A 22,119-nucleotide genomic window follows, 5' to 3' on the forward strand; every position below is an offset into this window, starting at 1 on the left:
TTTACCTTCTCGATACCACGTTACCTTCTTCTCCATAGACTTTGTCGAGACTTCGGTCTATACCTCAAACCATTATTCGTCTTACCATTAAACCTATCCATATTTGTAATATTTGTGATTCTGGTTACGTGAAGGTTCTATACAAGGTTATCAAATTCTTTACTAATATATATCATTATCCATAGATTCATTACCCAGCTCTACCATCTTGTACCGGTCTGCATCGCCCTACTGGCATCGTAACTGTACATCGGTAGCCTCACATATGCCTTCTGCAACTCGAGTTCTTGTTATATCAGCCACTACGCCACCTGATCCTCGTGCATGATGCAAAAGGAAAGTAGTGGCGTGCAACCATCACGCCAATTCCGCTACCTGGTACTTTTCTCGCTTCTTTCTGGCGAGGGTGTGATGGAAGATTTGGACAAGCACACGACTTTGAACGAGCCCCCTGTAGAGTTTGCGCAGAAGTCGCTTATCTAGGTACTGTTTTGTTTTGCTTATCATCGCAACGATGCAGGAAGTTTTCGATCCGGCGTTTGCTTGACGCATGGAGGATAGTTGCAATGATCGGATGTAGCTCATAGTGACCTTGCTCAAAGTTGGCGAAGATTGTAGTTTAGCGGGACAGTAAGGACTGTAGGATTGATGCTAATGCTCGAGGTTTGACAAGTGACGACATATTGGAGGACACAGAAGCTGGAAATGGCTAGTGTAGGTGAATAGTCAGGCTGTAAGTAGTTTCACACAATGAAGCCCACAAGGGTTGAGTCGTATGTCCGATCGAATCCGGCGTTGTGCTATACTCAGTTCATGCCCTGCTGTATCGTGATCGCATCGGGTTAGCGTGAACCTCACGAATTCACCAACCAGCGAGCGCCGGTTAGCGCCGTAGGACAAGCGCGCGCAACCAACTCCTTGTACCTGCCCTATCTTGATATATTAACCCTACTGTGCCGCAATGTCACATCTTGGGGCTACGTGCTGCGACGAGGCTGTGCCCATCTCTTGTCCCTTGCAAGAAATGCAGTTCACCTCCCCCTTCGAGAAGGCGCGCGCTACAATTACTCTCCACTACCTGATCATCGGCAACTGTTCTAAGAACCAGATGTTACCTGCGCACGCATGGCACGCGATGTAATCACCGGAGTCCTCCTGATATTCTGTTCGAACACCTCTAGCTCGAGTTATCGCGCATGCAATTCCATCAACTCTTAGGTCCTCAACCCACTTGGCATCAAGCGATGATGCGTTCCCGCAGACAGATCGAATCCATAGTGGTAGCAGTATTTCTACTCTGCGCATGGTATCTCTTCGACGCCCACTTCAATGTCGCCCAAGGAGGTTCCCTCGAGACCAGCGTCGATAAGAAGCCATGGCGACATGAGTCAACGGAAGCGGCAGGAAAGCAAGAGGTATACGAGCAGGAAGGTGCGCATGGAGGCGCGAAAGGAGAAGCATCATCGACCTCCACGTCCTCTCAACATATAAGCATATCGACGGAAAGCACTGCGGCTGCGACACCTACCCCGTCGCTACCCGATCGCGTCGTGGTAATGGCAAAGCTTCCCACCGACGAAACAGATTGGGTGCATACCGATCTACCAGACTGGCAAGCGGCCATCTATGACATCGATACCGAAACTCCACACGACATATCGAACCTGGATCCGATGACTAACAGCACTCTACGCACCCTCCGGAACAAAGGAATGGAAGCAAATGCGTACCTTGCGTACATCGTACAGAACTACGACAACCTGCCTTCAACAATCGCGTTCATACATCCACACAAGGACGGCTATCCAATCGCATGGCATACCGACAACCAAGAGCACTCTAACGTCGTCTCTCTGCAAAGCCTCAACATCAACTTTATCCAGAGCAATGGCTACGCGAATCTGCGTTGCGTCAACGATCCCGGCTGTCCGCACGAAGTGGTGCCGTTTCGCGATCCGCCTGAGGAGCATCGAACAATCGAAGCAGCGATGCCGGACGCGTGGCGAGACTTGTTCAACAACACGGACGTACCGCATGTACTGGCGACGCCTTGCTGCGCGCAGTTTGCCGTGTCGAGCGAGCAGATACGAAAGCGGTCGTTGGACGAATACAAAACGTTCTACACTTGGCTGATGGAAACGCCGCTGAAGGATGAGACAAGTGGGAGGGTGTTCGAGTACCTTTGGCACATTCTGTTTGGGCAGGAGCCCGTTTAGTAAGTGCTTAGTCGATCGAAGTCGCATTGCGCCGCTGCTAACGTGGACCAGCTGTCCCGCATACGAGAAATGCTATTGCGACGTGTATAACAGATGTTGAACACGCACCTTTTCGTGGGTAGTGCAAGAAGAAAATAAAGTTCACGTGGGATCTCTGGCGGGCAGGCACCGGAACTTCACAGTCGCGTCGCCGAGCCTGCCCGAAAATCCCCCACACCAGCTGTCCAGTCTGAAGATCACGATACCAACTTGAGCCGCGACATCTCCAGTCGAGTTGCTGATACAGCGCCCTGTGCAAGAATAAGGGCTCAAGGCCGACGTCGTGGCAGCTCCACGCCCCGTCGTGCGTCGCGGTTTCGTTCCTCGCCGCGGGTAAAAAGAATGGCAAAAACATACAACAGCGCGGATTCGCTTCTGGTCACCCACGAAGCTACTAATGCGCCGGTATCTTGCTTAAGTACCGCTGAGCGAACAGGAAGCGCTGAGTTCAAGATCCTATGGTCGTATGTGAAAGAATGAGCAATCTGGCTCAATATATTCTTACTGTAACCTCGGCATGCAGCAAGCGAATGGAAACAAGCTCAGCTAGGAGATCACAAAGGATACAAAATATACACTCTCTTCCAGCTATTCTATCTACAATACCCGTTCTGCCTCAATAACACTTTCTACAGAGTGACGTGGTCTCCATATCTTGAGCACCTTCAATCCTGAACTCTCCACCAGCGCCCGCCACTCAGCCTCCGTTCTCTCCTTCGCACCAAGGCACGCCATCATGGTGATATCGGACGTTGTCACGCGAGCGAGCGGCTTCACAGAGCTAACCAAGCTTTCGTGAATGAGAAGCTTCGAGTACCCAGGTTCCATAGCTTCGGCAAGGTGAGAAAGGATCTGCTTCGCCTTTGTGTCTTCCCAGTCGTGCAGTACGTTGTGCATGAAGTAGGCACGGGCACCTTTCACTGGCTGTGGTTTAAAAAAGTCATGAGGGTGGATAGAGATGGTGTCGTCAATGGTCAACTCCTTGAGAATATCGGGCAGGTCTTGGAGCACCAGACTGCCCTCAGGGATATTAGGGTGGCGCAGATGGAATTTGGTCAGGTCGTGGCCCTTGCTACCACCGACATCGACGACAAGGGGCCGGTCAGGCTTGGACTCTTTCACAAGAGTCTCAGTTGGGTAAACATCAACCCAGGGCGTCAAGTTATGCTTGGAGTGACTCTCCATGGCATCATTAAATTCCCTTGCGGCGGCAGGGTTCGCGCCAAGGGACTGGAACAGATTCTCATCTGAGCCCCTCATGAATTGCCAGTTGCAGTCGTTGGGATTAGTAGGGACCTTGTATCCCGTCTTCTTGAGGTAGGCTGGCAAAGTCCTGAACATGGGGGAATTGACGAAGCCATAAAATTCACCATAGACGTTGGCGAGGGCCTGATCCTCAGCGAGAGCGTGTACCCACGGTGTAGGTTTATAGGTATCCTCGGCGGTCTCGATGACAAGATTCTGCCCAGAAATTTGCCGAATCATGCGTCCTGCATCGCCGTCAGAATGCTCCTCAAGAGTTAAGCAGAACGGATATGTAACCTACGGATAAGTACTACATCGATACCCGTTAACTCAGCCAGTTCCGCGCAAGTTTTCTCTCCGCCTCCGGTCTTGATCCATTTGCTGAAGACACCCGCGTCAATCAACGTCTTGACGCATGCATTGGTGGCCGGGTTGACCCAGCAGTGCTGCCAAACAATGTCCCACGGCTTGTGTACTTTGCTCAAGGCCAGGGTCAGCGCGTCCATGGCACGGACGCGCTCTGCTTCGCTAACGAAGGAGTTCGCGTCGAGGCCCTCCAGGGCTCCGATAAGTTGGTCTGCTGATGCCATGTTGGAAATAGGAATTAATTTTTGGGGAAAGATGCAGGAACAACGGGAACGACACGCCGTCTATTATTTGATAAAGAGTAATGTTGTTATCTACCGTAAATCGCGGCCATATCTACCGGCCGACTGGAGGTTTCCAAATACTATCATAGTTAGTAAGTTTCTTGTAACAGTTAAGCGCGTACTAGGATCCATTCTTCCTCTATGTACTTTTCCTGATGCGTGAACTGTCCTCCAAGACACGTGATGTGGCAGAAATTCTACGGAGTAATTAGTCCCGAATTGCATCTAACAAGCCGCACGATTTAATGCCATGCGGGTTGAAGTGGTTAGTACCGATCGGTTGAGGACACGATATCCGAAATTCGAGTGAGCAAGGATGTCTCAGGGGCGGGCCCACCTGTTGGGCCCCCAACTTCTCACGCCACTCTTGGCACGCAGCCCCTCGAACTGGTGCGAGCGTCCTTGACAAGACATGTCTACTGTAGCAGTTGAACGTTGGTGTTACTGGAGAGTCTGTATTGAGTTTCACAGTTCCTCGCCTTAATAACATTACATCAACAACCTCATTTCAACGACATCAAAGCTTGCCCAATCAGATCATCACCACGACCCTGCTGCCCGAGCGCGCGCGTAGATGCTTGAAGGAAGTACTGACCCCCACACTGATACCAAGCTACTTGTCACGATCGTCAATTGGCTTCGCCCATCGGTCGCCCCTCGCGCTCGTCGTCACGTTAAACTCAAGCGTCTTGTGGATCTGGTCCGCGCCGTGGTAAACGAGCGGGATGTCATCGATGCTTTCACCGGTGTGGGTCGATGTCCTCTCCACGTCATCCAACTGATGCCTTAGAAGTTTTTCCCACCTTCCGCTGGTGCTGGATAGCCCTCCTCGGTGGGTGGCGCTGCTGCGTTGTCCCTGGCTGGTGGTCCTACTGCCATTACCACTGCCACTGAGAGTCCGAACCTTGCCTCTGACCGAGCGGAAGAGCGGGCCCAGTGTGGGCAAAGAGGAGCATACAATGAGAATACAACCCTCTCCTAGACCGAGTATATCGAGAAGCGGTACCGGGTCTAACAGCGTCAGTTCCATGCAAATATGTGGGATGAACAACTCACAAGTCGGGTTCTCAGCCAGTACTACGAAAATTTCTCCAAAGATTGTGAGTTTGTAGATGGTGAGGATGAAGGCCAAGATGGTGAGGCCCAGCGCGATCGAGACCAGGATGCGGTTCTTGAGTGGCATGTTGAGGCGCATAATGAATGGAATCGGGTACACAGCGAAGAACACATCCAAGAAGGCAGAGTAGGCCGAAGTGAAGTAGCCCAAATCTGACATGACCTTGGTACTGGCACATTTTCCACCCGGTATGGTTCTGTCCCAGCCGAATTCGACCGGATCGCATTGCTTGTACCACCAGATCGAGGTAGCCAATATGCAGGCCTGGGAGCTGAGCGCGAGGCCCCAGAACAGTATCGTCGTTTTGAGGCCGTAATCCAGAATACGCTTGAGAATAGCGATGATGGCGAACTTGGGTAGCGAAAACGTCCATATCAGTACCGAACTGATGATTACATTCCACTTGAGAGCTCGCGGTATCAACGGGGGATCGATGGCCTCCATCCTCCGTCCGAGACCGTACTGTGTGCCGATCGAGATCAGGATGCAGGTGACGAGCATCACAACGACGCAGAATACGGTGATATAGTCGTCCATTCCAAGGCCACCGCCTTTGCTGGACATGCGAGTGCCGACTCTCAACGCCACGAACACTGCAAGACAGTTAGCTGCCATTCGGCGCAACATAAGAGGGCTACTCGCCAGCTGTGACTGCGAACATAGACCAGCAAGCCCTATCAGCGATAGTGCCATAGTCTTCCACGTCCCACAGTCCCATGGTGTTGACGGTTGGTGTTGCAAAGGTTTGCGGAACGTTAGACGCTCCTGGTGTGATAAAGTGGGCTCATTGTTGGATACACTGCCGTCGGATGCGTAGCATGCCGCGTAGGATTGCGCGTAGGATGCGTTCCATGTAACAGTCCAAATCCTTCGCCGGCCCCATGAAGTATCGATTTTCGCCTCATAGTTGGCATGTGTTATTTAAATTGCCAATGCATACCGTGTACAGAGGATCGACATGTGATCGGAAACTCCTACAGGGGAAAATAGCAGGAAAATCATCTCGTACGGCATAATGACGGAAGTTGTTGAATGACTCAAGCGAATCAAAACACACCGATCGCCCTACCTTCTGAAAAGGTCAAAGGATTCCTACCCCAGGAGTTCCCGAAGTCCTGGCGAGACTCCGTATCAGCCCTGCGGTTCATGACTCATTTAACCGACATTCAGCTCTCTCCCAGAAATAAAGCAACATGTGACACATTCGACACAAACACCCAAATACCGCATGTGAAAGAAAGAGCATTTCGACATGTCGTATAGTCAGCTGTCCGCCAAGAGGAAGCCAGAGTATGGAAACCAGCTCTGCCAAGCTAACGGCTACTGTATGAAGTTATATGCTACATCCAAGCGATCAGGTTTAACAGAGAAGGTGAATGATACAATATGGTGGGTCAGTGGCGTCAGCTCAGGCACATGTTGGTACATTGGGTACAAGGGCTTGGAACTCATGGGACAGTAGTTGATTGCTTTAATATACATTCGAGACGTCACCTCTTTAATAGGCGTAGAACATCGTAGTCTCAGAGTTCGAGCTCCTAATCCTCCTATTCTCCCGCACCAACCACCAGCGCATGAACCATGCGCCAGCCGCACACATGAGTGCCATACCAGCACTCATAGCCAAGGGCAAGACGAACCGCGGCTCTGACCACTCTGGCCAGATGTACTGTTCAACATTAATTAACATATCCAGGCGATCAAGATGCGAGACTTACGGGAGTCCAGATCAAGCTGAGTGTAGCTGCGACGTTGGCAATAGCCAGCGCCGCAGATTTCTTCTCCCTCGTTTGCCCACAGGTTGAGGACACCCATCCAAGAATAATGCTGTTGACGCCATACGTGCCGATGGTAAAGACGCACATGGCGAAGTACCTCGCGCCCACATTCATAGTCGCGCAGCCGAGCACGAAGCCAAAGACAGCCACGCCTTTGGCAATGGTGATGTGCCAGGTGCGTTCGTTGAAATGGCCGGATGATATGGCCCATGCGACGGAGAATGCGCCCGCAATCAAGTAAGGTGGGCATGTCAATACGAGTGTGACTTCCTGAGAGAAGCCTAGTGTGTTGACGATCGTTGGCATGAAGTTCTTGAACCTGCAGAGGTAGGGGTACGAAGTCAGTATATGTCTCACATGCACTTCGTATAGTTAGAACTTACCCATTGGTAGCAATGTGCCTAGACAGTGTCAGAGACGGTAGTTGTAGCGGAACTGATGGAACTAACAGGTGTTGCATGTAGACGAACACCCAAACTTTGGGGTCGCGGATAGCTTCCATGAGGCCTGCGAGCATGGAGACGTCGGCGGAGTGGCCGACTGTATCTCGCGCAACCCGGGCGTGTGCAAGTTGGCGTTCTTCGGGGTTGAGCCACCATGTAGTTAAAGGCTCGTCAGGGAGGGTAAAGCAGGCGACTACGGCGATGATAAAGGTGACGACGCCCTGTATGATGAACAACCAACGCCATCCGCTTGACATGAGGTCAGTATTTGTTGCACAAGAACTATGTGGAGATCATACCTGATACCACGGACACCATCGAGCTTGAAGACGCCAAGCGCAATGAGTCCAGCGAACGACGACGCGAGAATGTTGCCAGAGTAGAGAATGCTGATGCGCGTCGCAATCTCCTTTCTCGTGTAGAAGATGCTTAAGAGATAGAGCGCTCCTGGGTAGTATGGTGCCTCGACCACACCCAGAAAGAAACGTACAAGTACGATGCCTGTGTAGTTGTGAACGATAGCGGTAAGCCCGCTTACAACCGCCCAGCCCATCATACAGATTCCCATGTACCACGAAGGTTTGACGCGTGTAATAATCATGTTGCTCGGTATTTGCCCTAGGATGTACCCGACGAAAAGAATAGAGATAGCAGTGCTGTATTGGTTGCTGGTGAGTCCAAGGTCGTCTTGGAAACCATTGAGGCGTGCGAGGGTAATGGCGTTGCGGTCTAGGTAGTTGAGCCAGTACATCAACCAAAGCATGGGCTGGATCGGGTGATTAGTCAAAATTTGGGAGAGATGGCAATAGTTGACTGACCATAATCCAGATGTCCAGCTTCCTGACGAGCTTCTTCTCCTCGCGGCTCGTCTTGGCCACGGCCCCAGAGTAATCACCTTTGACCTCGACTTTCTCATACTCCATATGCTGGCTCTGGAACTTCTCATCGATGGGGTCCACGGTTTGACCTGGCATGGGAGATCCTACACCCTGCACGGGCTCAGATTGTGGTACGGCCATGGTATCGTCGACAGGGTCTTTCAGCGTCAAGAGTAGGGCAAGAACCCAGGCTAAAGGCACTGCGAAAAAGATGCATGGTCTTATTGACGGGACAGTGATTTATATCGAATCTCGTTCATTTACCCCGCGCATCGCACACTAGTCCTTCTCCCCATGGGGTCGCCCCGGATAATGGCGTCCTCGCACCAGATATCGACATGAAAGTCAGGGTTGGGGCGCTAAGATCCCAACTTTGGTAGTCCCGCTCCGAAGCGCTGACTCGCAGTGGCGGGTCACCACCCCTCGGCGACGCCGCCCCGAGCAAGACTACCGGTGGACTGCTTGGCAACGACGCCGCTCGGCGTGCCCACGCCGAAAGATGCAAATGTAACTATTCCAGAGCGACCGCATCTTCCGTGAGCCGCAAGCGTAACAGATGTGTGGTGATTGTGGCGCCGACAGTTCCAGTCAATTGATTGTGGCCAATTTCCGGCACACTCGAAACTGTCGATTGCTTCACCCCGCGCAAAAGCGGGCAGCCTCATACGAAGCCAGCTTTGGCAACGGTGGAAGCATGCTAACATCAAAAATGCGTATCCATTGTCATGTCGTTGAGCGGAGGTTCCATACCACCGTACAAGTCGAAGCTGTCGAACCACGCCTGAGAGAACCGATACACGGACATGTCGACTTGTTGTTGATCGTACATTTGTCGTAGATCATACGCAGAGCCCTTGAATTCATTTTCGATCGCCAGTGGGGATGCATTAGACACCATTCCATCGGTTCCGACAGGCTGAAGGTATTGTGGGTGCATCCAGTGAGGCTGGCCCAACCCATTCGAGTCTGCATCCGCCGCCAGCTCCGACCGGTTGCTGCACTGGTGGGCACTGTCTTCTGTGCTGTTGGCCCCAGGGGCGGTGACGGCGATGGGGTGTGTGCTGAATTTGATAACGTCGATCAGGATAGCATCGCTCAGCCTGTTGAAGACATCGACGCAGCGTTGCAACGACTTCCATCTTTCCGATACCGCTACAAGGACGTTTGAGCATGTTCGTGTATCGCTAATCACTTCCATAGTGCTTGGATTTCTGATCAGCAGACCACCTAGTCGTTGACCTTGCTGTCTCCGAATGGCCTGGTAGTGCATCGTTACAGCGTACACATATGATAACCCTGCCATAAACAAAGCTTGTAATGAAAGCCAGCTGTGATTCAAGAGCCCCATACGATGAAGGCTAGCATACGAGGATATGGAAGCCTGAGAGGAGGCGAAAATCGCTTGTACCGCAACTGAGTCTCTTGACGTGTCCAGTGTGGGCGATGGTCGATGGAGCATTAGCACGGCGTTATGGTATATCATCTCGAACCAAGTTGGTGAAGTGAAGCAAGATGAAGGCCTGCCTTCATCCAGAGAACCCGGATGAGCGACGGTTTCGGCATTCCGGCGCCAAACTCTGAGGTCGGCAGCGAATTCATCTCTACGGTGGCGGAGCTCATCATCCGACTGATTTCTTCGACGGTGACTGTGCAGAGTCTGGATGATATCACCACACAGTAGGCGATACTTGATGATCTGAACGAAAATTGGTATGCGGCGGCATTTGACCAGGTTCTCGACCATGGGCGTTTCGAGTCCAGAAAGCAGGATCTCGTCACATAGGTTAGACGGTAGTGCCGCGTCTACGTCGTCGTTGTGAATTGCCAGAGGTCTGCCAAGTATGTTGCTGACTATTCTAGTACGCTGTCAGCTAGTTCACCCTCTGGCATATGCTCGCGTCACAATTGCTTAACATACCTGTCCATAGCCACAATGCTCCAAAAGCAAAGCCGGGAAACTTCCTGCTGTACAAGATCGGCACTCAAGTCTGCATTACTTGTAGAGTCATCCGAGCGTTTGTAAGGATATGCAGTTTCACAGTGAAGGCCAAGTTCCAGGGCAATTCTGCTTCCCACTCCTACCAGATGCCACATGCCTGTGTAATTGTTAGATGGCTCTTGCGATCAGGCAATATCTGTTCTGATGTATCGAGGTGTAGCAACATACTGGCTGAGATATCTTCCATGGAACTGCTCATGCGATACTGAATCAACAGGATGACTGCTTGGAGTGCGCCGAGCCCGCCTTTCTCTAAGACGGTCGAGGCTCGCTTCATCGCCCGTATGTAATGAGTATGAGCACTTGGTAGCCCTTGCCAATCGGACCGGCAGATGCTGGCTGTCGCGATAGCGAGAACCATGTCGAAAATGAAGGTTTCACTTGCGGAGCGCGTGGAGGAAGTCGCGTTCGAGCTATATATTTCCGAAAGCATCGCACCGAGAGTAGCAGGGAGGACCACAGGGTAGCGTAAGTGGTCATGGTTGAGATATGACAGTACAAGTCTGCTCGCTGTCTGTTCAGATGGTAAGTCTCGAGCAAACTCAATAGCCGAAGCAGTCGCGTTGATAGCATCAGCGTCAACAGGTGGAGTTGTCGACGGCGTTGAAGTTCCAACGTCCACATTGGCTCTGATGAAGTTCGCGAGAAGTATGCCGCTTGACGACCCCAGATAGTTCCTTTCTCCGGATGCATTGATCGAGAGGTAGGACACTTCACCCGCGACGTCGGTAGATGTACGACGCTGCGAAGTGCCACTGTCGTTTCTGGAATGATTACTTTGGACATTGGGGGCGGAATTTTGGCCTGTAGAGGATACTGAGTCTGCCCTCCTTTGTTGCACAAGAGTCCTATTTTGAACTTCTAAGCGCTTAATTCTGCGTTCAAGCGTGTCTACGTGGGCCTGGCTGTAGGTGCGCGCTTTGGTCCGATCTGTATAGCGGCATTCTGATCCATTCAAGCTGCATCGTCGGCACGGGAGAAGCTTGTCGCATCGAACCTTCCTCTCATGACAGTGATCGCACCTGCACGTCGACGTTAGCGCTCTATACGCGTCGAGACGCGTTGTGACCGACCGGGTAATGGGCTACGAAGACATACGCTTGCATGGCTAGGATCGTGCCCTTGCGCGTCTGAGAAACTCGGTGCCCAGATCCGAGAGTTTCGGTGTGTGGGAGCGAGATATGGAGTAGGAAGAGAACCGCTGGCCGAGATGTTGGCATGGTGCAAGTGCCGGCACCGGGAAGCGGGCGAGCAGTAGCGTGATTCGGCCTCGGCCCTCCACGACCGAGGATGGAGTCATTCTGCACGAACAATTACACTAGCATGATGGCGTCGATGTCGTGAATTGAAGAGTGAACATGCTCGCAATGTCCGCGACAGACTGTGGGGTAATTCACTCCCCAACGTTGGCATGCGACACGCGACATCTTCCAAGGTTGTTTCGCCCACTCACGTGCACGTGCCTGCGATGACGCAGAGCGAAATGAACCACTCACAACTTCCGCAGCCCGAACACTGCAAGAACGTGCAGCGGTTACCAAAAGTCATATCGATGACCGTCAATACCAAAGTCAGTAGCGAGGTCAGGAGAATATTCTGGGCCGACAACAATACCTCCCTAGGTATATATTGCCTGGATAGGCCTACTACTACCGCGTCTGGTCCAGCCCGTACTACCCTTGATACTTGAGTATGCAGGCTATCCTTTCTACAAAGTAGAACTGGAGTAGATGGTGCCTTAGGTGTCTTCGCTACCACGAAGCCTTTCTGGCTACATCGCAATTGCGCAGGCAGCAGCGAGTCCGCCAGGGGCAAGTACCCGACAGCAGCGACATACATTACACCCGCAATTCAGCGCGACTTACGACGTGCAACTTCCTACAAACACCGTTCTTGGTTCCATTCCTGTTCCCATCTTCAACTCTTGCCAACGTAGCCCAATTTATCGCAATGGTAGTCAGCCCCCTCTTAACGCAGCCGATGTCCTATGAGCCCATCGAAACCCGCATTGCCGCCATGCGCGCTGCTCTATCCGAAGGCTTCTCTCCCAACGAAGTCGACACGCGCCCCCGCGGTGTAGGCCGCCCACTAGACTGTGCAATCGAAGATGGCTGGCCCGCCGACTTTGCCCATCTCAAGCAAAATCTCCCTATTGTCCATCTGCTCCTCGAAGCCGGGGCTGATCCCAGGCTTCCTTCTCGGGATCCGCCCGGTCGCTCGCCAATTGATTCCCTAGAGGCCTGGTTCAAGCAGTATGAGATCAGAGGGCATGAATTCGGTGCCGAGCATTTGGAGCTGAAACCGTTTTTTGAGGAGGCTTTGGAAGCTATGAAAAAAGCTGCTGATGAGCTTAATGGTGAGTTTGCGTTGACATAGTGTTGTGTATGTCTCTTGTTCGTTGGCTAAGCTAAAGTGCGATTAGCAAAAGACGCTGCTGAAGCTGCTGAAGCTGCCAGAAAAGCTCGTAGAGAGAGACCGTTGTTTGGTAGGCTGAAGTTTTGGTGACGCGATCGATGTAGCTGCAAGGGGTAATAACAGTGCGTTTGCGCGTTTAGCCCTCGGAACCGGCTTAGCTCTTTGCTCATAAGACGGCACCGCAATTTATTGGTGGCTTCAGCATGATCGAGAGCACGGGTAAAGTGTGGGCAGTGAACAAAATGTGGTATCTTGTACCTGTCTCCGGGCCTGAGGCGATCCGGCGATAAACTTCCAAAATCGCGACTGCCAGGACGGGAAGATGGAAGACGAAAAGGCAGAAAGGCGGCAAGGGAAAGAACTGCAAAGAGCGCCAATGGGGACGAATGCGATTTGTCCAATGCTCATGTGCTCTTAAATTTTGCATATTGTACGTCCTTGTCTGTTTATACATGCCACATTCAGGTCGATAGGGGTTCTCCACCGTACAGCTTCGTCATGTAGTGGCATTTTTCAAGACATTATACTGTACAGCTCCATATCATCCGCTTAATCCTCGATATCATCATCGCTCAACGTGAGACTAGCGCCTTTATCCGCCAATCCAGCAATCGCTGTTTCCGGCTCTTGTGCCTTACTCTCAAACTTCACCCGTCCTTTCTTCTTCGGCGTCTCCAGAGTCGGTTTGTCCGTAGACCACTGCTCTTGCTCGCCAGGGCGAATATCTTCTTCAGCGTCATCTTCTTCAGTGGCACCGGAGAGAGCATTTCCGGTGAAGGCTGTGATCTTCCGGATTTCGCGCACGGTGGCTGCAGTGGATGGGTTCGGCATGCGTGATTTTCGCAAGATGGTGGTCATGTAAGGGAGACGTTCCAAAAGCATTTCGTTCCGCGCCGAGCCACCGCTTCCAAGGTGAATTGAAGCTGGCGCATCTTCTTCGGCATCTTGCGAGCCGGATGCCGATGTGGGCTGTGAGAACGAAGCATTGCCTTTCCACGACTCGACTCCTCCGCTCGAGAAAGCCGCTTTCGATGTAGTTGACCCTGTCGAAAAGAGCTCACCACGCTGCGCCTTTGATACCCACATCTCCAGTGAACCCTCAATCTCTTCCTGTTGTTTCCATATACGTAGCGACGCCGGATAGTACATGACAAACGCGTTGCCTTTTGCCGCTCCACCACTTGCTCCTTGGCCTTTCGCCTTGATGCCCATGATGCCTGGAGGCGGTGCAACGCGCTTGACGGGATATGGCAGGTTATACAGAAGCCCGCGTACGCTCGTCTGAAAGCACATCTCGTCTTGACGTAAATTGTCCGCACTAGTTCCTTGAAGGACCCGTCGGCCAGCGCCCGCACCGAAGCGGTCCGGCGATAGAAGGTCGGCATCGGAAAGAGCTTCTATACAGCCCTCGATAGAGTCCATAGTCTCCTCACTATCCGCAGCTCCACAGGACAGGACGTAGTTCTCATGTAGAGCAGCGACAAAGGTTTGGGTATCGGTACCCAGCTCATCGATGAGAGTGTCGACATTGACCTCCGAGGCCTTCGGTCTTCGCCTTTCGGGAAACCAGTTCGGTGGATGTGCCATGGGTGTGTTAGGGTCCTCCGGTAGACGCTTGTTGTACACAACCCTCCCAACAGCATGAAAGATGCCGAGAGTGCTTTCGCGCTGCGTCACCATTTCGAGCGACTCTTGCTCGATCTTCGTCATCGGTATGTCTTTCGGGCCCTTCTTCTTCGTGAGGTTGACCTTCGCGCCCCAGCCTTCCGCATCATCACCTCGCAGGCAGAGGAACTCGAGAGAGGAGACAGCGCTCCGAATGTCCCCAAGTTCTGCAAGACGCTGAATCGCCTGTGGCCCTAGAGTCTTTTTGCGCCCGGATTTGCGCGCCTCCTTGACAACAATCGTTTCTAGCGCCTTTGTCATGTATGTGGGGGCGATTGGGTTGAACTCGAGAACAGACACTCCGGGATGGGTCAGGATCTCAGGGCCTAACAGCCGATGTGCAGTGAAACTGTCGGCTGCCGCCGTGTTGGTAGACAGCAGGGTCTCGGATATTATCATTACGATTGGGGTCACTGGCTGCTCGGGATCGACCTGGGTCGAAAAGAAAGCAGTAGCTGATTGCGTATTGGCAGCAAGATAGTTGAGGACGGAAGAGCGAAAAGATTGAACGGCCGAAGAAGTACGTGTGAATGTATTCGGAAACTCCTCTACTAGGACCAGCTGCTTCTGCCTCTCAGTCTGACTGTTCGACGAAGCCGTCTGGGCACTCATTGTCGGCTCATCGAAGGCCAGACTACCAAAGGCTCCAGTCCTTCCAACGAACTCTTCGAACTGTGCAGTAGCAGACACAAAGCTGTCGGAGGTTGACATGGAACCTATCGGGTTCTTCCATTCATGCATGTGGATGCCCAGTTCCTTGGACAGCAGGGACATGGTGGTGGTCTTCCCACTGCCAGCAGGGCCTTTGAGCAGCAGCAATCGCTTGCGTGCCTTGCCGCTGAAGACGTCTGTGAGCCATGTCCGCACGTCCGCCACCTTCCTCTTATGCACAGCGAGCTCATCGAGCGACACTGGGCCGTACTTTTCAGTCCACGGCCGCCGGTCTTCGGTATCCTGCCGCGCTGGCTGGGACGATATCGGTGTTGTGGATAGCGGGGTTGTACTACGCGCTCCGCTCGCTGTTCGCAGGAACTTCTGCCTGTTGCTCACAGCATTGACAGGGTCCGTTGGCGCTGTCGCAGCGATCGGTCTCTTACGAACGGGGAGAGGTTTCGGGGGCTTGATGGACGGCGCATCGTCTGAGGAATCAAAGATATCGTCTACATCTTCAATTGACAGGGCCGGTTTCTCAGGGCTCGGCGTGGGGTGCAGCGACTGCGAGCGCGGTATATTACTGAAGAAAGAAGTGATAGGTTTGGATGCTGGCTTTGCTTTAGCCGGCGATTTGGCTGGAGACTGCTTAGTAGGAACTGCTCGCGATCGCGTGGGCGAGGCTGCACGTGTCTTGGATCGGGTAGCCTTCTTTTCTCCATGCGCCCCAGTCGCGACGCCTGTTAGTGTGCCCCTCTTGGGACGCGCGGGAGGCGGTGTATGTGAATCATCCGCCTCAGACTCGGATGAGACGACGATCGGCTTTTTGCGCGTGGCCCGAAGCTTAGCCATGCCGCCCCCGTTTGATGGACCTGGAGAGCACTCGAACGCAGAGTGACATGCTCAGTGCTAGGCCGGTTGGGGGTGCAGAGCGCGTGATGGGAGTCCAGCAGCCGTGTCGAGGCTGCGTCGCGTCGGAGCGCGGAGGAAGTTCCACGGGCCCAAGCGCGCTAGGCACAGTGGGGCCAAGAGCTGCTAAGGCTGTTGACAACGCACCTCTTTTCTGCATCTTCACACACACCGCTGCTCTTTTCCCGCTAGCACCCGCTGTAGTGCGCTCCTTTCGAGGCTCATATGCAGCTAACTTGTCCAACCGGAGACCGCCACAACGCCCTCCCTGCCACTGTTGCAGGAGGTTCAATTTTCGAGCCCCAGCGGCGTCATCGCGTGCATATCGGCTCGTTGAATCGCTGTCGGACAGTAAACATCAACAAAGAATTCGGTCCATGGCCTGTGGCCGGTCCACTGTCGCTGGCCGCCATCGTCGTACAGAGTGAGCAGCGCAGCAAGACCATATAGACGTAATTGTACCAGACACGCGAAGTCGCATTCGATGGCTGGTAACGCAACGCTCGGGGCATATAAATTAGACCGCTCGAGTTTACGATGAGCTGGCACTTCCCTGCCAATCTCCCATTGGGCGGGAAGGCGTTTGCAGCTTGTACTATCCTCTTCCATTCTTTTCACTGCCGCATTCCTTATATGCTGATTTCGCGCGTGCTCGTTGTTTTTTGACATGTTCCCCGTCGTCATGCTCCGTTAACAGGCGCCTTTTTAATTTTTGCGAGTATCTGAGCTCAACGTGAGAAGCGCAAACTCCAGCGCAGGATTCGGGAGTTCTTGTTGCCTTTAACGCTATTCACAACAACTATCACGTTTGGCGGCCGTTATGGCAAAGAAGAAGAAAAGCAGCAAGAAACCGGTGGAGCCCGTAGCTCCACCTGACAACGTGCCAACGAATGCTGCGGAACCAATTCCTGATGCGCCTGAAGCTCCATTGACAGCAGAGGAATCAGCCACAGAAGCAGAGTCCGGGGAGCAGTCCATGCCAACCGCTTCCGAAGTGGAGCCCGACGAGGGTACGGTTCCCATGCTGGTGGAAGAGTCCACATCTGCACCCTCACAACACCCTGAGACCATAGAGACTATACCGGACGAGGCTACAGAGGCACCGGCCACTGAGATCACACCTGCTGCAGAGCTAGATCCACCTATGGGGGAAGAGCAGGAATCTGGGTCGCCAGCGGATACTACCGAGGCCGTGGAGTCAGAGATTGCCGGGCAAAGCGCTGAAGACATGCATCATACTCCAGCAGAAGATGAAGAGTCATCGGTTATTTGGGTTGGAGACGCGCACGACCCAGAACCCGATGCAGAGCAGCAAAATACTCCGGAGGAACAGCAGCCCCTCCAACTAGACGAAGAGTCCACACCCCAGCCAGACCCTGTTCCAACTCAAGATTCTATTGAACCAGCAGACACGCCGGTTGAAGACACACTCTCGCCACAAGAATCTACAGCAGAGCTAGCGCCTGAAGCAGAACCTGAAGTAATTACTACCACCGCGGAAGAAGCTATCGAACCGATAGACCAGATGGATGGCGGTCTTAATGCGAACGGAGCTGAGCAAGATTTGGCGGAGAAAGTCGAGGTACCAGAGGCACCAGAGATAATGGAAGCACCTGAAGTACCAGAGGCGCCGGAAGTGCCAGAGGCACCCGAAGCTCCAGACACACCCACAGTACCAGAAGCTTCAGAGACTGCAGAGGCTCCAGAGGCACCTGAAGTGCCAGAATTACCAGAGGTACCTGAAGCTCCCGAAGCTACCGAAGGGCCGGAAGCACCAGAGGTATCGCAACCGCCAGAAGCTGTCGAAGCGCCAGAAGTACCAGACGCACCCGAAGCACCAGGGGTATCAGAGGAACCAGAAGTCCTAGAAGCGCCAGAGGCTCCCGAAGTACCTGAGGTACCAGAAGCGCCTGAAGTACCAGAAGCACCGGAAGTACCAGAAGCATCGGAAGTACCAGAAGCACCGGAAGTACCAGAAGCGCCAGAAGCGCCAGAGGCCCCCGCTGCACCTCTGGCTCCATCAGTGGTGTCAGCTGGCAGTGATGAGGACGACATCATCGAAGCTTTTACGGTCGAGGATCTATCAGCACCAGAACCAGAGCCTGAGGCCGTTCCAATAGCAGTCGAACGGTCGGTGGACGTCGGGCTACCAGATGCGCCTGTCGAAAGAACATCAGCATCAGAAGCCCCTGAGACAATCACACAGCCTGAGTCTATTCCCGAGACTTCGTCTACAGATGCCCACATTGAGCCGATAGAAGAGCTCGTCGTAGCTGCCCAAGACGAAGTACCAAGACAGCATGCCGACCGAGAGCAAGAGCGGCTTGAGGCCGAAGCAGCGGCCGCGGCTGAGGCTCAAGAATCTGCCTCGCTAGCGCAGGCCGCCCAATCCCAGGAAGACGCACAGCGAGAAGAACTGAAGAGATTGGAGCAAGAAGCAATCGAGCACGAGAGGTTAGCGAAGGAGGCCGAGGCCAACAGACTACTGGAGGAGCGACGCGCAAGAGAGGCCCAAGAAGAGCTGGAAGCTGCCGAAGCCGTGAAACGGGCTCTGGAAACCATGAGAGCCAAGAAGGAAGAGCAGCATAAGGAGACCGAGAGGCTCGAACAAGAGCGACTGGCCCGTGAAAGGCTCGAGCAAGAGAAGTTAGAGCAGATTGTCGAAGCGAGGAAGCTTCTGGCATTAATGGAAGAAGAACGGAGGGCTGCAGAGATCCAAGAAGAGGCCGAAGCCGTTGCAGTCGCCGAAAAGGCTCGGAAAGAGAAGGAAGAGGTCGAAGCTGCAGCTGCTGCCGAACGTGCTCGACAAGAGAAGGAAGAACTCCGGCAGGAACAATTACGACGTGAGAGAGCCGAAGAGGCTCGAATTGCTAGGAAAGCCCGAGCAGCTGCGGATGTCCTTGCGGAAGAGCAGAGAGAGGAAGCAGAACGGTTGGAACGGCTGGCCCAGGACGAGTCACGTGAGCAAGCCGAGATACCCTTCATCGCACGTCGATCCATGATCGAATCAGCACGTGCTCCGTCACCTCCTTCGGGAGTACCTGACATGCACGATCGTTCTCCAGTCTCTGATCGACCATTTCGATCGTATCGATCTTTTGCGCCACATGCACCGAAGCTTAGAACACACGAAGCGGGTCCAAACCATGCACCGAAGCCTTATGCTGTGGCACAGCTCATTGAGGATAACAGACCTGCGGCCCCAAGCCCGCCAATGAGTAAAGCTCGACCAAGGTATGTGAATTCCATTTCTCAGTCCGGTGAGGTAGTCGCTCGGCGCTTCTTCGGCGACCGTCAACCACGACGCCGGACCCAAAGCGAACATGCTCGAGATACATAAGGTTCCTGGCCGAACTCTGATGAATAACGATACTAACTACATGTTTCCCTCTAGACACGCTCCCACCTTTGACAGCGACGACGATTCAGATTCTGCTCTAGTACAAAACAGGATAGCGTCGAGGCGTCCATTTAGCGGTGAAGCGCATGAAGTGTCGCGGTCCCACTTAGGCCCACATCAACCACGTAGCGCTTTTGCATCCCGAGTGCCTGTTGAGCCCACCTATCCGGCCCCTCCACCAAATTATCATCCCAGCTACTATGCCCCGCCAGCCCAGCCGCCTCACCACTACCCAGATCATGCCTACGGCATGAGTCAGCAGGGTTATCCCGCGCCTAACCCCAATCCTTACGGCCCTTCGTCGCATTCTTCCTCCCCTCCCTACCAGGAATCATGGAGCCAATACCCACCCGGGTACCCTCCTTATGGCAGCCCACATCATCGACAGGACTCCTCTGGTTCTAGAGACCTTCATTCACATGTTTTAGCCAGTCGACCTGCAATCGAACACGTGTCTGGCGACGCACTCTCACATATCCCGCAGACTGATCTGCACGTTCTACTTGCGCATTACAAAGAGACTCACAACCAACTGCGTGCTAGGGAGGACCTGCTTCGTCGGCAAACTGCTGAGCAAGAGCAGAAACTCCGCGCAAAGGATGGTGAGATTGGTGAGCTGAAGCAGAAGATTCGCAACTTGGAAGACAGGCATTCAGCCGAGGCAACCAGACTACACTTTCAGATCGGGAATCTGGAAGAGCAAGTCAGAGAGCTCCGAGAGCTGATTGCTGAAACCAAGAAAGCTAGAAGAGACGCCGAAGAGACCAAGTTGGTACTGGATGCAGCCATGAGGTCGTGGGAGGACAGGTACAAAGAGCTGGAAGATGTGCATCGCACGCTGGAGAGGACCTCTGCCGAGGAGAGGGAAAGAGCATGGAGAGATTTCGACGAATGGAAGGAGGCCACGAACACGAAACACGATGCGGAGAAGATTGCCCTTGCTATCCAATTCGACAAGAAGCTGAAGCAAGCTGGGCAAGATGCTGCCGAGGCGGCTGAGCTCAGGGCTCAGCTTCAGGCAGCTCTTGACCGAGAGCAAGAACTCATCAGGGAGCGCGACGACCTTCAGAAGATGCGAGAAGACTCAGATCGCCGGGCTGGGGAAGAAGCGGCGAGAGCCGATCAACTGGCGAGAGAGAAGGATGAGCTGATGAACTCGTTCGACCAACTCAGAGCCGAGAGTCAGAGGGAGAAGGAGGTCATCAGAAGCGTTGCCAGCAACCTTGAGTCGGAGAAGTCTAGACTTGAGAAGATGATGGAATGCTATGGTGACATCGCCGAGATCAAGAGCAAGGGCGACAGCTACTAGTAAGTGATTCCCAGTTTTGCACATTCGCTCTTGATGCCGGCACGATGGTAGCAGGGGCCGCATTGCCGCCAGTGTTGGTTGATGGTGGGCGGTTTGGGTGCGCTTCGTTATCCTTCAACGGACAATGGAGTGCACCGAGATCAGTTGCTTATCTTCTGGCCGGTGGCTGTGATGATGCAACGGGAGCCACCATGTCTTGCCATACACTGTCTTTCTCGTCTACCGCTCGCGCAATGCGATGTTTGTTATCACGTCCCTTCACTGTCGCTTTGTTCAGTACAGAGTCGCTCGCTAACATCATCGCGTCTAGCCTGGTATCCTTCACTCAGCTTCAAAGGCAAATCATCGATCTTGCTACAACCCATTTCGTTCACCTTCCAGTAAGGCCGCCGCCGGAGGATCTTGCGCAAGTGCCGTCCAACCTACCGTCCTTCCTTGGTGATAGCATTGCCTCCAGACAAGTCCGAACCGCATACATCGCCCACACTGTATCGAAGCTCATCACTTTCCGTGTCTTTGGCCCATTCCTGTTCAGTCTTGGACGCCGCTACGACAAAGCCGACTCTCTTTTCTCCTCGATGAGCCACCACATTCGCGAGAAGAGCACGCGCAAAGAAGCGATTTGGCGACAACAAACACTCCTTGCTGCTTTTACCAGCACTGGCGCGAAGCAGCGCATCAATACTGCTGCCGGAACCGTTGTCGAGGAGATCGTCAACGCTATCCGACACTTTGCTGATCCAAAAGAGGAGGAAGGCATCAAGATCGCCGTGAAGCGCATCGTGAAGGTCGCTGCGGAGACATGGAGATTTGCTCGTCTCGAGCGAGAAATGATCACCGCCGTCATGCCTGCGCTGCACGACGAAGAACATCAATTTACCAGCAACCAGTTCTGGCCAGCTTACAGCCCAGAAACAGGCTCAGCGACGGATGACCCACCTCCTCCTGATTCGCAACGACAATTGCTACTCAGGATCTTCCCGGTTGTATACCGCGAATCGAAGCACGAGATCTTCCAGAACAACGAAGAGCAGCGTGACGAAGGCTGCATTCTCCACCATGGGCTGGCTCTGTATGATGATGCAGAGCCAGTTGTGACGAGAATGGAGGAGCTCAAATCTGCTGGTTTGCCTCCCCATACCACTGCATTAACGAGTCCGACTGACGAGGGCAAGTTTCCGCCGCCGGTACGTAACACCACCCGCGTGTTCACCTTACCCCAGCGTTCCTAGCACCGCTTTCGAGCTTCCTTCACCCAGCCTCTGACAGGCTCGCGATATATCGAGATCTACGTAAGATGAAAAGACTGCTTCAGATCACTTGGCTAACACGCTGGCTTTCCAGGCTTGCCCGCCTCCTCGCGACCCGATACCACCTCCCCCCTCTCCCCCCGCCCCTCGATCTC

The 22,119-nt window shown here is 53.4% G+C and overlaps 9 protein-coding genes across 9 annotated transcripts; 5 read left to right on the forward strand and 4 right to left on the reverse strand.

Moving 5' to 3' along the window:
* Positions 1 to 1,247: 1,247 nt before the first annotated feature.
* On the forward strand, positions 1,248 to 2,216 carry J4E83_006252 (uncharacterized protein; the record flags this gene model as incomplete). The annotated part of the gene is made up of 2 exons (XM_049333166.1): positions 1,248 to 1,251; positions 1,288 to 2,216. The coding sequence occupies 2 exons, from the start codon at positions 1,248 to 1,250 to the stop codon at positions 2,214 to 2,216; spliced, it is 933 nt and encodes a 310-aa protein (XP_049187856.1).
* Positions 2,217 to 2,852: 636 nt separating this feature from the next.
* J4E83_006253 (uncharacterized protein) lies at positions 2,853 to 4,090 on the reverse strand (the record flags this gene model as incomplete). Its single annotated transcript, XM_049333167.1, is given in 2 exon segments — positions 2,853 to 3,797; positions 3,815 to 4,090. The coding sequence occupies 2 exon segments, from the start codon at positions 4,088 to 4,090 to the stop codon at positions 2,853 to 2,855; spliced, it is 1,221 nt and encodes a 406-aa protein (XP_049187857.1).
* A 673-nt stretch (positions 4,091 to 4,763) lies between these two features.
* On the reverse strand, positions 4,764 to 5,831 carry J4E83_006254 (uncharacterized protein; the record flags this gene model as incomplete). The annotated part of the gene is made up of 1 exon (XM_049333168.1): positions 4,764 to 5,831. The coding sequence occupies one exon, from the start codon at positions 5,829 to 5,831 to the stop codon at positions 4,764 to 4,766; it is 1,068 nt and encodes a 355-aa protein (XP_049187858.1).
* Positions 5,832 to 6,967: 1,136 nt separating this feature from the next.
* On the reverse strand, positions 6,968 to 7,432 carry J4E83_006255 (uncharacterized protein; the record flags this gene model as incomplete). The annotated part of the gene is made up of 2 exons (XM_049333169.1): positions 6,968 to 7,326; positions 7,429 to 7,432. 2 exons carry the CDS (start codon positions 7,430 to 7,432, stop codon positions 6,968 to 6,970), a joined length of 363 nt encoding a protein of 120 aa, XP_049187859.1.
* Positions 7,433 to 8,267: 835 nt separating this feature from the next.
* Positions 8,268 to 8,507, reverse strand: J4E83_006256 (uncharacterized protein; the record flags this gene model as incomplete). Its single annotated transcript, XM_049333170.1, has 2 exons — positions 8,268 to 8,477; positions 8,502 to 8,507. The coding sequence occupies 2 exons, from the start codon at positions 8,505 to 8,507 to the stop codon at positions 8,268 to 8,270; spliced, it is 216 nt and encodes a 71-aa protein (XP_049187860.1).
* Positions 8,508 to 12,315: 3,808 nt separating this feature from the next.
* On the forward strand, positions 12,316 to 12,741 carry J4E83_006257 (uncharacterized protein; the record flags this gene model as incomplete). Its single annotated transcript, XM_049333171.1, has 2 exons — positions 12,316 to 12,321; positions 12,343 to 12,741. 2 exons carry the CDS (start codon positions 12,316 to 12,318, stop codon positions 12,739 to 12,741), a joined length of 405 nt encoding a protein of 134 aa, XP_049187861.1.
* Positions 12,742 to 16,871: 4,130 nt separating this feature from the next.
* Positions 16,872 to 19,345, forward strand: J4E83_006258 (uncharacterized protein; the record flags this gene model as incomplete). The annotated part of the gene is made up of 1 exon (XM_049333172.1): positions 16,872 to 19,345. A coding segment is annotated over one exon (2,474 nt), but the record flags the coding sequence as incomplete, so codon positions are not given.
* A 310-nt stretch (positions 19,346 to 19,655) lies between these two features.
* J4E83_006259 (uncharacterized protein) lies at positions 19,656 to 20,714 on the forward strand (the record flags this gene model as incomplete). The annotated part of the gene is made up of 2 exons (XM_049333173.1): positions 19,656 to 19,659; positions 19,834 to 20,714. The coding sequence occupies 2 exons, from the start codon at positions 19,656 to 19,658 to the stop codon at positions 20,712 to 20,714; spliced, it is 885 nt and encodes a 294-aa protein (XP_049187863.1).
* A 233-nt stretch (positions 20,715 to 20,947) lies between these two features.
* J4E83_006260 (uncharacterized protein) lies at positions 20,948 to 21,946 on the forward strand (the record flags this gene model as incomplete). The annotated part of the gene is made up of 2 exons (XM_049333174.1): positions 20,948 to 20,954; positions 21,096 to 21,946. The coding sequence occupies 2 exons, from the start codon at positions 20,948 to 20,950 to the stop codon at positions 21,944 to 21,946; spliced, it is 858 nt and encodes a 285-aa protein (XP_049187864.1).
* Positions 21,947 to 22,119: the final 173 nt, after the last annotated feature.

The sequence above is a fragment of the Alternaria metachromatica genome, assembly GCF_023757995.1.
Source record: "Alternaria metachromatica strain BMP 0045 chromosome Unknown scaffold_13, whole genome shotgun sequence".
Classification (NCBI taxonomy): Eukaryota; Fungi; Ascomycota; class Dothideomycetes; order Pleosporales; family Pleosporaceae; genus Alternaria; species Alternaria metachromatica.